This window comes from Salmo salar, chromosome ssa27, assembly GCF_905237065.1.
Source record: "Salmo salar chromosome ssa27, Ssal_v3.1, whole genome shotgun sequence".
NCBI lineage: Eukaryota > Metazoa > Chordata > Actinopteri > Salmoniformes > Salmonidae > Salmo > Salmo salar.
This window is the reverse complement of record NC_059468.1, coordinates 38,825,867-38,840,345: the sequence shown is the minus strand read 5'-3', so window position 1 is coordinate 38,840,345 and position 14,479 is coordinate 38,825,867. Positions and strand designations below refer to the sequence as shown.

Genomic DNA, 14,479 nt, shown 5'->3' with positions numbered 1-14,479 from the left:
TCCCTCTCTGTCTGTCTCTCTTTGTCTCGCTGTCTTTCTCTCTCTCTCTCTCTCTCTCTCTCTTTCCCTCTCTGTCTCTCTTTGTCTCTCTCTCTTTGTCTCTCTCCCTGTCAGTCATTTCACAGACAGTGAAATAAAGGAGCCTTTGTTTCATAACTCACTCATCTTTTTCTTCCCCTCCCTCCCTCCCTCCCTCAGGTGTGATCCTCCTGTTCTGTCGTCAGTATGACATCATAAAAGACAACGAGCCCAACAACAACAAGGACAAAGCCAAGACCTCTTCAGAGTGCAGTACGCCAGAACACCCACAGGGGGGGCTGCTGCGCAGCAACGTCTGAAACCAGCCCCCACTGGCCACTCACCTATATGGCAATAACCTCTAATCCTATTCCTCAGGACAGGTGAGGCTACACAGCCAACCAGAACCGTCATACCTAGGGCTGCATCCTGATTCTTCATACTTCTCCTGAAGTGTGCGTGTCCTTGTATCTGCAACATGACGATCACCACTACGATGATGATGAGCTCTCCAGCTCCGAGCTAAGACCCCTGACACCATCTCCTCCACAAATCAGAAACCTCAGACTACAGCACAGCCCCGCACCAGGAACCCAGCCTAGCCAATCCCAGCAGCACAGCCCAGCACCAGGAACCCAGCCCAGCCAATCCCAGCAGCACAGCCCCGCACCAGGAACCCAGCCCAGCCAATCCCAGAAGCCCAGCAGCACAGCCCACGATGGACCACAACCACCTACCACCCAGAGTGGGGAGACTGAAGAGGTGTAGGGTGAATCTGCCCCGAGACGCTGATCTTGGGTCAGCGTCTAGGGTTGTGCCTTTCAGATTATAATGCATAAAGTTAAATGGACACGGGAGAACCTGATCATAGATCAGCACTCCCACCCTGAGATGCTTTATGAATAGAGAGGAATTACATTTACATTTAACATTTTGGTCATTTAGCAGACGCTCTTATCCAGAGTGACTTGTATAAAGTAGTGAATGCATACATTTCATACATTTTTTTTCCCCGTACTGGTCCCCCGTGGGAATTGACAGGTGTGAGCAATATGGTGGAAAGTTCCAGCTAGACTATCAGAGGGCCAGGTAAAGTTATTATCATATTGCTTCAACCTATCAAAAATAATTTCAGATCGTAACAGATGTCTAGAGGGAAGAGGCTCGTGATTGTTTCTGGACAAGGAGCATCTCTGTCTCTTTCTATCTCCCTCCCTCCCTCTGTCTCCCCCATCTCTCTCTCTCCCTCCCTCCCTCCCTAGATCACTATCTCTACTCTCTATCTCTGAACACATAGCTGTACAGTGTAGAATACTATAATAAACATTATGATAATCATCATTAAGTCATTATTAAGAATATGACGATGTTTTAGAGCCCCTCCTAAACCCTAGCCTCTGACTCATAAGGAAAATGACTTCCCCTCCTTCTGTCTCTCTTCCTGGGCTGAAACCGTGTTGACCTTGTTAGTTTATGTCCTCCTACAGTATCCATTCTGAAGGATCAAATCTGACACAGTTTTTATTACAGCATATATCAGGGTCAGAGAGAAGACCGGCTGGAGAAGATGGCCCCCTGTTCCCTACACCCTGTTCCCTACACCCATATCCTCTACACCCATATCCCCTACACCCATATCCTCTACACCCATATCCTCTACACCCATATCCCCTACACCCATATCCCCTACACCCATATCCCCTACACCCATATCCCCTACACCCATATCCCCTACACCCATATCCCCTACACCCATATCCTCTACACCCATATCCTCTACACCCATATCCTCTACACCCATATCCTCTACACCCATATCCCCTACACCCATATCCCCTACACCCATATCCCCTACACCCATATCCCCTACACCCTATTCCCTACACCCTATTCCCTACACCCATATCCCCTACACCCATATCCTCTACACCCTATTCCCTACACCCATATCCTCTACACCCTACTCCCTACCCCATATTCCCTACACCCATATCCCCTACACCCTATTCCCTATTCCCTATCCCCTATCCCTATCCCCTACACCCTATTCCCTACACCCATATCCCCTACACCCATACCCCCTACACCCTATTCCCTACACCCATGTCCTCTATTCCCTACACCCTATTCCCTATCCCCTACACCCTATCCCTTAACCCTATCCCCTACACCCTACACCCATATCCCCTACACCCATATCCCCTACACCCATATCCCCTACACCCTATCCCCTACACCCTATCCCCTACACCCATATCCCCTACACCCTATCCCCTACACCCTACACCCTATCCCCTACACCCTATCCCCTACACCCTATCCCCTATGTAATGCATTACTTTTGACCATCGTGCAATGCCAGTCTGGCCCTGTTTTTTTCATTCATCGATTTCTCTACCCAACAGATGAGGAATTTATGGACTCAAGAGTTACGAAAACATCTGACAGATAATATTGTTGGAGTGAAGTATTTTACCTGACAGATAGTATTGTTGGAATGAGGTATTGTACCTGACAGATAATATTGTTGGAGTGAAGTAGTTTACCTGACAGATAGTATTGTTGGAGTGAGGTATTGTACCTGACAGATAGTATTGTTGGAGTGAGGTATTGTACCTGACAGATAGTATTGTTGGAGTGAAGTAGTTTACCTGACAGATAGTATTGTTGGAGTGAGGTATTGTACCTGACAGATAGTATTGTTGGAGTGAGGTAGTTTACCTGACAGATAATATTGTTGGAGTGAAGTATTTTACCTGACAGATAGTATTGTTGGAGTGAAGTAGTTTACCTGACAGATAGTATTGTTGGAGTGAGGTAGTTTACCTGACAGATAATATTGTTGGAGTGAAGTAGTTTACCTGACAGATAGTATTGTTGGAATGAGGTATTGTACCTGACAGATAATATTGTTGGAGTGAAGTAGTTTACCTGACAGATAGTATTGTTGGAAGTGAAGTATTGTACCTGACAGATAGTATTGTTGGAGTGAAGTATTGTACCTGACAGATAGTATTGTTGGAAGTGAAGTATTGTGCCTGACAGATAGTATTGTTGGAGTGAAGTATTGTACCTGACAGATAGTATTGTTGGAGTGAAGTAGTTTACCTGACAGATAGTATTGTTGGAAGTGAAGTATTTTACCTGACAGATAGTATTGTTGGAAGTGAAGTATTTGACCTCTTTAAAGGCAGGGGTTTACAGCGATCCAGTCTGATTGGCTCCCAGATCATTACAGGGATCCAGTCTGATTGGCTCCCGGATCATTACAGGGTTCCAGTCTGATTGGCTCCCAGATCATTACAGGGATCCAGTCTGATTGGCTCCCGGATCATTACAGGGATCCAGTCTGATTGGCTCCCGGATCATTACAGGGATCCAGTCTGATTGGCTCCCGGATCGATATGAGCATTAAATCAGAGCAGAGGGAGACTCACACATACACACAGAGAGCACACACACAGGAAAATGCACGCTCGCACACAGAGAGCACACACACAGGAAAACGCAGACACACGCACACAGAGAGAGAGAACAGCAGAGGAGTGACACACACTCAATTCAATTCAAGGGGCTTTATTTGCATGGGAAACATATGGTGACATTGCCAAAGCAAGTCTGTCTCTCTCTCTGAGCAGTGTGGGGAGTAGGAAACATCTCAGAAATCTGTTAAAGACCCGGTGTGTCAGAGAGATGGCCATTACTTTCCCATCTCCATCATCCATTCGGCTAACGTGCTGAACCCTCGACCCAACACCCATCCCTCTCTCTCTTTCTTTCCATCTCTCTCTCCCTCTATGTTCACCTTCTATTCCCTCGTTCAGCTTGTCTCAGCTTTCCATCCATCTATCTTGCTGTCTTTTCCATGTCTGCACTTTCCTTCTCCCTCTCTCTCTCCCTCTTGGAACCTCCCCTCACCCCATCACCATCCCTCACTCTCATTTATCATCCCTCCCTCTCTCTTTGCCCTCTTTTCCCCTCACATACTCCCTTGAAACCATCTCCCTCTCCTCTCTTTCTCCTCCACCAGGTCCTGCACACTCGTTTATCAACCTCTCCCTCTTGGCCTCCCCTCTCTCCCGACAGCCATCTCGCTCTCGTTTATCACCCTCCTCTCCTCTCCATTCCTCCCTTCATCCTCTCTCCCTCCCTCTCTGACAGAGACAGTATAACTCTACTTTAATGACGGCTAATTATTTCTGGCTGGCAGAGAGGAGTATTAGAGACGGAGGGAGAGAAGAAAGGAGGGGAGGAAGGAAGGAAGGAGGGAAGTGGAGGGTGAGAAATAGATACTATCGATACTTTGTCTTGGGCGTCTTATATAAGATGTAGGTGGATGAGGCAGAGGGAGGAGGTGAGGGGAGAGAGGAGAGGGTGGGGGGGAGAGAGGAGAGGGTGGGGGGGGAGGAGAGGGTGGGGGGGGAGAGGAGAGGGTGGGGGGAGAAAGGAGAGGGTAGGGGGGAGAAAGCAACAAGGCTACCGATGGTTTCTTACACATTCCTCTATTTTCCTCCACAGTTTATTTCCCTTCTGTTTCTCATCAGTTCTCTCCCTCTCCTGCTTCCACATCAACACTATTCTGTTTGAGAAAACTAGAGCTTAAGCAATATGAGAGAAAGAGGGAAGGAGAGATGTTAGATGGAGGGAGAATGACGCCTGAAAAGAAAGAGAGAGAGAGAGAGAGAGAGAGAGAGAGAGAGCGAGACCTATTCAACAGTGGCATCTATGCATTATGACTTGAAACAGCCACACTATGTCCAACGTTGTGCTACATTACCCCAGCTATTATACAGAGAAACACCATCTGATCCAGCCGGCCAGCCAGCCAATCACACACTATGTCCAACGTTGTGCTACATTACCCCAGCTATTATACAGAGAAACACCATCTGATCCAGCCAGCCAGCCAATCACACACTATGTCCAACGTTGTGCTACATTACCCCAGCTATTATACAGAGAAACACCATCTGATCCAGCCGGCCAGCCAGCCAATCACACACTATGTCCAACGTTGTGCTACATTACCCCAGCTATTATACAGAGAAACACCATCTGATCCAGCCAGCCAGCCAGCCAATCACACACTATGTCCAACGTTGTGCTACATTACCCCAGCTATTATACAGAGAAACACCATCTGATCCAGCCGGCCAGCCAGCCAATCACACACTATGTCCAACGTTGTGCTACATTACCCCAGCTATTATACAGAGAAACACCATCTGATCCAGCCAGCCAGCCAATCACACACTATGTCCAACGTTGTGCTACATTACCCCAGCTATTATACAGAGAAACACCATCTGATCCAGCCAGCCAGCCAATCACACACTATGTCCAACGTTGTGCTACATTACCCCAGCTATTATACAGAGAAACACCATCTGATCCAGCCAGCCAGCCAATCACACACTATGTCCAACGTTGTGCTACATTACCCCAGCTATTATACAGAGAAACACCATCTGATCCAGCCAGCCAGCCAATCACACACTATGTCCAACGTTGTGCTACATTACCCCAGCTATTATACAGAGAAACACCATCTGATCCAGCCGGCCAGCCAATCACACACTATGTCCAACGTTGTGCTACATTACCCCAGCTATTATACAGAGAAACACCATCTGATCCAGCCGGCCAGCCAATCACACACTATGTCCAACGTTGTGCTACATTACCCCAGCTATTATACAGAGAAACACCACTTGACCCAACCAGCCAGCCAATCACCCCACACACACACACACACACACACACACACACACACACACACACACACACACACACACACACAAACTTTGTTTACCTAATTCACTTATCTGTGAGTGATTGTGTATCCCCATTCAGGGCTTAAACTGACAGACAACCTTTCTGTCATCCTTTCCTCGCCCCTTCCTGAAATCCCTTTGACAGTAAAACCTTCACTGAATGACAGAGAGCTTGTTTCATATTGTTTTTCTCCTTCAGTCTAGAATATTGTGTACAATTCTAATGCAGTGTTTGGACCGCTTGTGAAGGAGTCTTGGAGGTGAATCCTAATTTATACACATTTTCACCAAGTCTCCTGTTGACATCAATATGAAGTGAAATTGTAGCACTAACAGGTAGTTAGGATTGGCCCTTTAGTGAGGAAGGAGTGGAGGGTTACTTCTTTAGTGAGGAAGGAGTGGAGGGTTCCTTCTTTAGTGAGGAAGGAGTGAGGAAGGAGTGAGGAAGGAGTGGAGGGGTTACTTCTTTAGTGAGGAAGGAGTGGAGGGTTCCTTCTTTAGCGAGGAAGGAGTGAGGAAGGAGTGGAGGGTTACTTCTTTAGTGAGGAAGGAGTGGAGGGTTCCTTCTTTAGTGAGGAAGGAGTGGAGGGTTACTTCTTTAGTGAGGAAGGAGTGGAGGGTTCCTTCTTTAGTGAGGAAGGAGTGGAGGGTTACTTCTTTAGTGAGGAAGGAGTGGAGGGTTACTTCTTTAGTGAGGAAGGAGTGGAGGGTTACTTCTTTAGTGAGGAAGGAGTGGAGGGTTATTTCTTTAGTGAGGAAGGAGTGGAGGGTTACTTCTTTAGTGAGGAAGGAGTGGAGGGTTACTTCTTTAGTGAGGAAGGAGTGGAGGGTTACTTCTTTAGTGAGGAAGGAGTGGAGGGTTATTTCTTTAGTGAGGAAGGAGTGGAGGGTTACTTCTTTAGTGAGGAAGGAGTGGAGGGTTCCTTCTTTAGTGAGGAAGGAGTGGAGGGTTATTTCTTTAGTGAGGAAGGAGTGGAGGGGTTCCTTCTTTAGTGAGGAAGGAGTGTCCCTCATTCCCCTCTGTCATCTTCATGATACTGTAGGTGTGTTGATTTGAAGAAGGCAGACGTTTATCGGCTTAGACAAACACACACACAGTTGTTGCTCTAAGCCAAACAGACATATGGCGAAGTGACAGCAGCCAGGTCTGATAAGTCTCTTTCTCCCCCTCGCATAAACTATGAGAGAGACAGAGAGAGAGAGAGTGTGAGAGAGAGAACACCCAACAAAATCACGAGAAAACAAAAAGATAATTACTTGACACATTGGAAAGAATCAACAAAAAAACTGAGCAAACTAGAATGCTATTTGGCCCTAAACAGAGAGTACACAGTGTCAGAATACCTGACTGCTGTGACTGACCCAAACTTAAGGAAAGCTTTGACTATGTACAGACTCAGTGAGCATAGCCTTGCTATTGAGAAAGGCTGCCGTAGGCAGACCTGGCTCTCAAGAGAAGACAGGCTATGTGCACACTGCCCACAAAATGAGGTGGAAACTGAGCTGCACTTCCTAACCTCCTGTCCAATGTATGACCATATTAGAGACACATATTTCCCTCAGATTACACAGATCCACAAAGAATTTGAAAGCAAACCCAATTTTGATAAACTCCCATATCTACTGGGTGAAATACCACAGTGTGTCATCACAGCAACAAGATGTGTGACCTGTTGCCACAAGAAAAGGTCAACCAGTGAAGAACAAACACCATTGTAAATACAACCCATATTTATTTATTTTCCCTTTTGTACTTTAACTATTTGCACATCATTACAACACTGTATATAGAAATACTATGACATCTGAAATGTCTTTATTCTTTTGGAACTTCTTTGAGTGTAATGTTTACTGTTAATTTGTATTGTTTATTTCACTTTTGTTTATTATCTACTTTACTTCTTTTGGCAAGTGACAGAGAGAGAGACAGACAGAGAAAGAGAGAGAGAGACAGAGACAGACACAGAGAGAGAGACAGACAGACAGACAGACAGACAGACAGACAGACAGACAGACAGACAGACAGACAGACAGACAGACAGACAGACAGACAGACAGACAGACAGACAGACAGACAGACAGAGAGAGAGAGACAGAGAGAGACAGAGAGAGAGAGACAGAGAGAGAGAGAGAGACAGAGACAGAGAGAGAGAGAGAGAGAGAGAGAGAGAGAGAGAGAGAGAGAGAGACAGAGAGACAGAGCCTTAACCCATCTACTACCAGATTATACTGTACCTATCTATTTACAGGACAATGGAGTATAGATGGGCGTGGGTCTAATGATTCACTAAAATAACCCCATATATAAACACGCAAGATATTACTACATTTACTTATATATTTGTACTACAGTAAACAAATAACCAAGCTAGCATCCCAAAAGGCACCCTGTTCCCTATATAGTATACTACTCCCATGGGGAAGCATGGATTCCCATCGAACAAGGAGTTCCATGTTTTATGTAAAACCAAGTCTGTGTTGAAGCATTTTGATGTTCATTAGTCAAAACTTTAATGAGGGCTAGCATGAAGTTATACTATTTCTATGAAAGTAATATACATGTACATTAAATAAATGTCTAATTATGTATTCAAACACAAGAAAATAATAAATATATGATATTTTCAATCACAGTAGTTGGGTGTTGATGTTTTATCTTATTGATGAGCAAGGATAGATTGAATGTGTGTGTGTATGTCTGTGTATATATATATATATTATATCTGTCTGTCTGTCTGTCTGTCTGTCTGTCTGTCTGTCTGTCTGTCTGTGTGTGCATTCGTTTTGATTTGAGATGCCATGAAAGATAAACTTTATGCCATATTTGTACTGTTTCACTAAATGTATGTTGTTTCTCTAGAAGGGAATGAATAGAGAGATGACCAGCTTGTACCCTGTGAGGGGCACATACTGTTGAGTTATGAACACATTCTTATTTACAATGACCTCCTACCCCAGCCAAACCCGGACGACGCTGGGCCGCCCTATGGGACTCCCAACCGCGGCCGGTTGTGATACAGCCTGGAATCGAACCAGGCTCTGTAGTGACGCCTCTAGCACTGAGATGCAGTGCCTTAGACTGCTGCGCCACTCTGGGCTCCCAATTGTGATGGACGCAGGTCTCAAGGCCGCCTGGACAAAGATTCTCTACTATAATGACAAGATAGTCGAGTGACCGCTCTAACAATGGAAATACATATCCTAAATGATTGAAAACAGGTGACGTGTGATAGGACCATTCTAGCCAATTAGAGGGCATGTGTGAACAACAGGCACGACTACGTTGGTTTTTTTCTCTCAAAGTTGCCGGAATGCCACGTGCATCCACTTATATCAGAGACTAGAATTTGATTAATCACGTGTGTTATATCAGTACATTTGCAACAACCTATACATTAGAAAACTTCAAATAGATCAAATAAACCTCACATAATTCGACTCTCTCATAGACCACCACACAAATAAATGGCTTATTGTAATTCGACTCTCTCATAGACCGCCACACAAAAAAATGGCTTATCTCACACTGCCAGATTTTGAGCTGAGTATTTGTATTTATTACGGATCCCCATTAGTTCCTGCCAAGGCAGCAGCTACTCTTCCTGGGGTCCGGTAAAATTAAGGCAGTTATACCATTTTAAAAACATAAAAATACATTCATTACAGATTTCACAACACACTAAGTGTGTGCCCTCAGGCCCATACTCCACTACCACATATCTACAACACAAAATCCATGTATACGTGTGTGCATAGTGTATATGTTATCATGTGTGTTTATCTATGTGTCCATGTTTGTGTTGCTTCACAGTCCCCGCTGTTCCATGAGGTGTTAATCTAATTTTACTGCTTGCATCAGTTACCTGATGTGGAATAGAGTTCAATGTAGTCATCACTCTATGTAGTACTGTGAGCCTTCCATAGTCTGTTCTGGACTTGGGGACTGTGAAGAGACCTCTGGTGGCATGTCTTGTGGGGTATGCATGGGTGTCTGAGCTGTGTGCCAGTAGTTTAGACAGACAGCTCGGTGCTTTCAACATGTCAATACCTCTCATAAATACAAACAGTGATGGAGTCAATCTCTCCTCTACTTTGAGCCAGGACAGACTGACATGCATATTATTAATATGTTGGCTCACTGTGTACATCCAAGGGCCAGCCGTGCTGCCCTGTTCTGAGCCAATTGCAATTTTCCTAAGTCCCTCTTTGTGGCACCTGACCACACGGCTGAACAGTAGTCCAGGAGGGACAACTAGAGCCTGTAGGACCTGCCTTGTTGATAGTGTTGTTAAGAAGGCAGAGCAGCGCTTTATTATAGACAGACTTCTCCCCATCTTAGCTACTGTTGTAACATATCAATAGGTTTTGACCATCCAGGGTTACTCCAAGAAATTTAGTCACCTCAACTTGCTCAATTTCCACATTATTTATTACAAGATTTAGTTAAGGTTTAGGGTTTAGTGATTGATTTGTCCCAAATACAATGCTTTTCATTTTTGAAATATTTACGAATAATGTATTCCTTGCCACCCATTCTGACACTAACTGCATCTCTTTGTTAAATGTTGCAGTCATTTCAGTTGCTGTAGTACCTGACGTGTATAGTTTTGAGTCATTCACATACATAGACACATTGGCTTTACTCAAAGCCTGTGGCATGTCGTTAGTAAAGATTGAAAAAAGTAAGGGGCCTAGGCAGCTGCCCTGGGGAATTCCTGATTCTACCTGGATTATGTTGGAGAGGCTTCCATTAAAGAACACCCTCTGTGTTCTGTTAGATGGGTAACTCTCTATCCACATTATAGCAGGGGGTGTAAAGCCATAACACATAGTTTTTTCCAGCAGCAGACTATGATCGATACTGTCAAAAGCCACACTGAAGTCTAACAAAACAGCCCCCCCCCCAATCTTTTTATCATAAATTTCTCTCAGCCAATTATCAGTCATTTGTGTAAGTGTTGTGATTGTTGAATGTCCTTGCCTATAAACTTTACTAAGGGTTGGCAACAGTCTGATTTCATTTATTTGTTATTGACTTTATTTAACCAGGTAGGCTAGTTGAGGACAAGTTCTCATTTGCAACTGCGACCTGGCCAAGATAAGCAAAGCAGTTCGACACATACAACAACACAGAGTTACACATGGAATAAACAAACATACAATCAATAATACAGTAGAAAATATATATACAGCATGTGCAAATGAGGTAGGATAAGAGAGGTAAGGCAATAAATAGACCATGGTGGCAAAGTAATTACAATATAGCAAATAAACACTGGAATGGTAGGATGTGCTGAAGATGAATGTGCAAGTTGAAATACTGGGGTGCAAATGAGCAAGATAAATAAATAAATAAATAAATACAGTATGGGGATGAGGAAGATTGGATGGGCTATTTACAGATGAGCTATGTACAGGTGCAGTGATCTGTGAGCTGCTCTGACAGCTGGTGCTTAAAGCTAGTGAGGGAGGTAAGAGTCTCCAGCTTCAGAGATTTTTGCAGTTCGTTCCAGTCATTGGCAGCAGAGAACTGGAAGGAGAGGCGGCCAAAGGAAGAATTGGCAATGGGGGTGACCAGTGAGATATACCTTCTGGAGCGCGTGCTACGGGTGGGTGCTGCTATGGTGACCAGTGAGCTGAGATAAGGCAGGGCTTTACCTAGCAGAGACTTGTAGATGACCTGGAGTCAGTGGGTTTGGCGACGAGTATGACGCGAGGGCCAGCCAACGAGAGCATAGATGTCACAATGGTGGGTAGTATATGGGGCTTTGGTGACAAAACGGATGGCACTGTGATAGACTGCATCCAATTTGTTGAGTAGAGTGTTGGAGGCTATTTTGTAAATGACATCGAAGTCAAGGATCGGTAGGATGGTCAGTTTTACGAGGGTATGTTTCGCAGCATGAGTGAAGGATGCTTTGTTGTGAAATAGGAAGCCGATTCTAGATTTAATTATGGATTTGAGATGCTTAATGTGAGTCTGGAAGGAGAGTTTACAGTCTAACCAGACACCTAGGTATTTGTAGTTGTCCACATATTCTAAGTCAGAACCGTCCAGAATAGTGATGTTGGACGGGCGGGCAGGCGCGGGCAGCGATCGGTTGAAGAGCATGCATTTAGTTTTACTTGCATTTAAGAGCAGTTGGAGGTCCACGGAAGGAGAGTTGTATGGCATTGAAGCTCATCTGGAGGTTAGTTAACACAGTGTCCAACAAAGGGCCAGAGGTATACAGAATGGTGTCATCTGCGTAGAGGTGGATCAAAGAATCACCAGCAGTGAGAGCGACATCATTGATAAATGCAGAGAAGAGAGTCGGCCCGAGAATTGAACCCTGTGGCACCCCCATAGAGACTGCCAGAGGTCCGGACAACAGGCCCTCCGATTTGACATACTGAACTCTATCAGAGAAGTAGTTGGTGAACAAAGCGAGGCAATCATTTGAGATACCAAGGCTGTTGAATAAGAATAAGAGCCAAGGCTGCCAATAAGAATGTTGTGATTGACAGAGTCGAAAGCCTTGGCCAAGTTGATGAATACGGCTGCACAGTAATGTCTCTTATTGATGGCGGTTATGATATCGTTTAGGACCTTGAGCGTGGCTGAGGTGCACCCATGACCAGCTCTGAAACCAGATTGCACAGCAGAGAAGGTACGGTGAAATTCGAAATGGTCGGTAATCTTGGCTTTCAAAGACCTTAGAAAGGCAGGGTAGAATATATATAGGTCTGTAGCAGTTTGGGTCTAGAGTGTCTCCCCCTTTGAAGAGGGGGATGACCGCGGCAGCTTTCCAATCTATGGCAATCTGAGACGATACGAAGAGAGGTTGAACAGGCTAGTAATATGGGTTACAATAATTTCGGCAGATAATATTAGAAAGAGAGGGTCCAGATTGTCTAGCCCGGCTAATTTGTAGGGGTCCAGATTTTGCAGCTCTTTCAGAACATCAGCTATCTGGATTTGGGTGAAGGAGAAGTGGGGGAGGTTTGGGTGAGTTGCTGTGGGGAGCGCAGGGTTGTTGACCGGGGTAGGGGTAGCCAGGTGGAAGGCATAGCCAGCCGTAGAAAAATGTTTATTGAAATTCTCAATTATTGTGGATTTATCTTTAGTGACAGTGTTTCCTAGCCTCAGTGCAGTGGGCAGCTGGGAGGAGGTGCTCTTATTCTCCATAGACTTTACAGTGTCCCAGAACTTTTTTTGAGTTTGTACTACTGGATGCAAATTGATGTTTGAAAAAGCTAGCCTTAGCTTTCCTATCTGCCTGTGTATATTGGTTCCTAACTTCCCTAAAAAGTTGCATATCACGGGGGCTATTCGATGCTAATGCAGAATGCCACAGGATGTTTTTGTGCTGGTCAAGGGCAGACAGGTCTGGAGTGAACCAAGGACTATATCTATTCCTAGTTCTACATTTTTTGAATGGAGCATGCTTATTTAAAATGGTGAGGAAGGCACTTTTAAAGAATAACCAGGCATCCTCTACTGACGGGATGAGGTCAATGTCATTCCGGGATAACCCGGCCAGGTCAATTAGAAAGGACTGTTCGCTGAAGTGTTTTAGGGAGCGTTTGACAGTGATGAGGGGTGGTCGTTTGACCGCAGACCCATTACGGATGCAGGCAATGAGGCAGTGATCGCTGAGATCTTGGTTGAAAACAGCAGAGGTGTATTTGGAGGGCGAGTTAGTTAGGATGATATCTATGAGGTGCCTGTGTTTATGGAATTGGGGTTGTACCTGGTAGATTCATTGATAATTTGTGTGAGATTGAGGGCATCTAGCTTAGATTGTAGGACTGCTGGGGTGTTAAGCATGTCCCAGTTTAGGTCACCTAGCAGCACGATGGATGGGGGGCAATCAATTCACATATGGTGTCCAGGGCACAGCTGGGGGCAGAGGGTGGTCTATAGCAAGCGGCAACGGTGAGAGACTTGTTTCTGCAAAGGTGAATTTTTAGAAGTAGAAGCTCAAATTGTTTTGGTACAGACCTGGATAGTAAGACAGAACTCTGCAGGCTAACACCACCCCCTTTGGCAGTTCTATCTTGGCGGAAAATGTTATAGTTAGGGATGGAAATTTCAGGGGTTATTGGTGGTTTTCCTAAACCAGGATTCAGACACAGCTAAGACATCCGGGTTGGCAGAATGTGCTAAAGCAGTGAATAAAGCAAACTTAGGGAGTAGGCTTCTAATGTTAACATGCATGAAACCAAGGCTTTTACGGTTACAGAAGTCAACAAATGAGAGTACCTTGGGACTGGGAGTGGAACTAGGCACTGCAGGTCCTGGATTAACCTCTACATCACCAGAGGAATAGAGGAGAAGTAGGATAAGGGTACGGCTAAAGGCTATAACAACTGGCCGTCTAGCACGTTCGGAACAGAGAGTAAAGGGAGCAGGTTTCTGGGCACGATAGCATAGATTCAAGGCATAATGTACAGACAAAGGTATGGTAGGAAGAGAGTACATTGGAGGTAAACCTAGGCATTGAGTAATGAAGAGAGAGATATAGTCTCTAGAGACGTTTAAACCAGGTGAGGTCATCGCATATGTGGGAGGTGGAACAACATGGTTGGTTAAGGCATATTGAGCAGTGCTAGAGGCTCTACAGTGAAATAAGACAGTAATCACTAACCAGTGATCAATATGGACGAGGCATATTGATTTTAGGGAGAGGCATGCATAGCCAAGT

At 45.0% G+C, this 14,479-nt stretch overlaps 1 protein-coding gene across 1 annotated transcript in view; it reads left to right on the top strand.

Moving 5' to 3' along the window:
- The window catches only part of LOC106589070 (fibronectin type III domain-containing protein 5-like), a 29,693-nt gene extending 27,677 nt beyond the window's left edge, over positions 1 to 2,016 (top strand). The window contains exon 5 of the mRNA XM_014178748.2: positions 199 to 2,016. Within this exon, the coding sequence (XP_014034223.1) occupies positions 199 to 338 (140 nt within the window). The 3' untranslated portion in view covers positions 339 to 2,016. The remainder of the gene's footprint in view (positions 1 to 198) is intronic.
- The last annotated feature ends 12,463 nt before the right edge of the window (positions 2,017 to 14,479 follow it).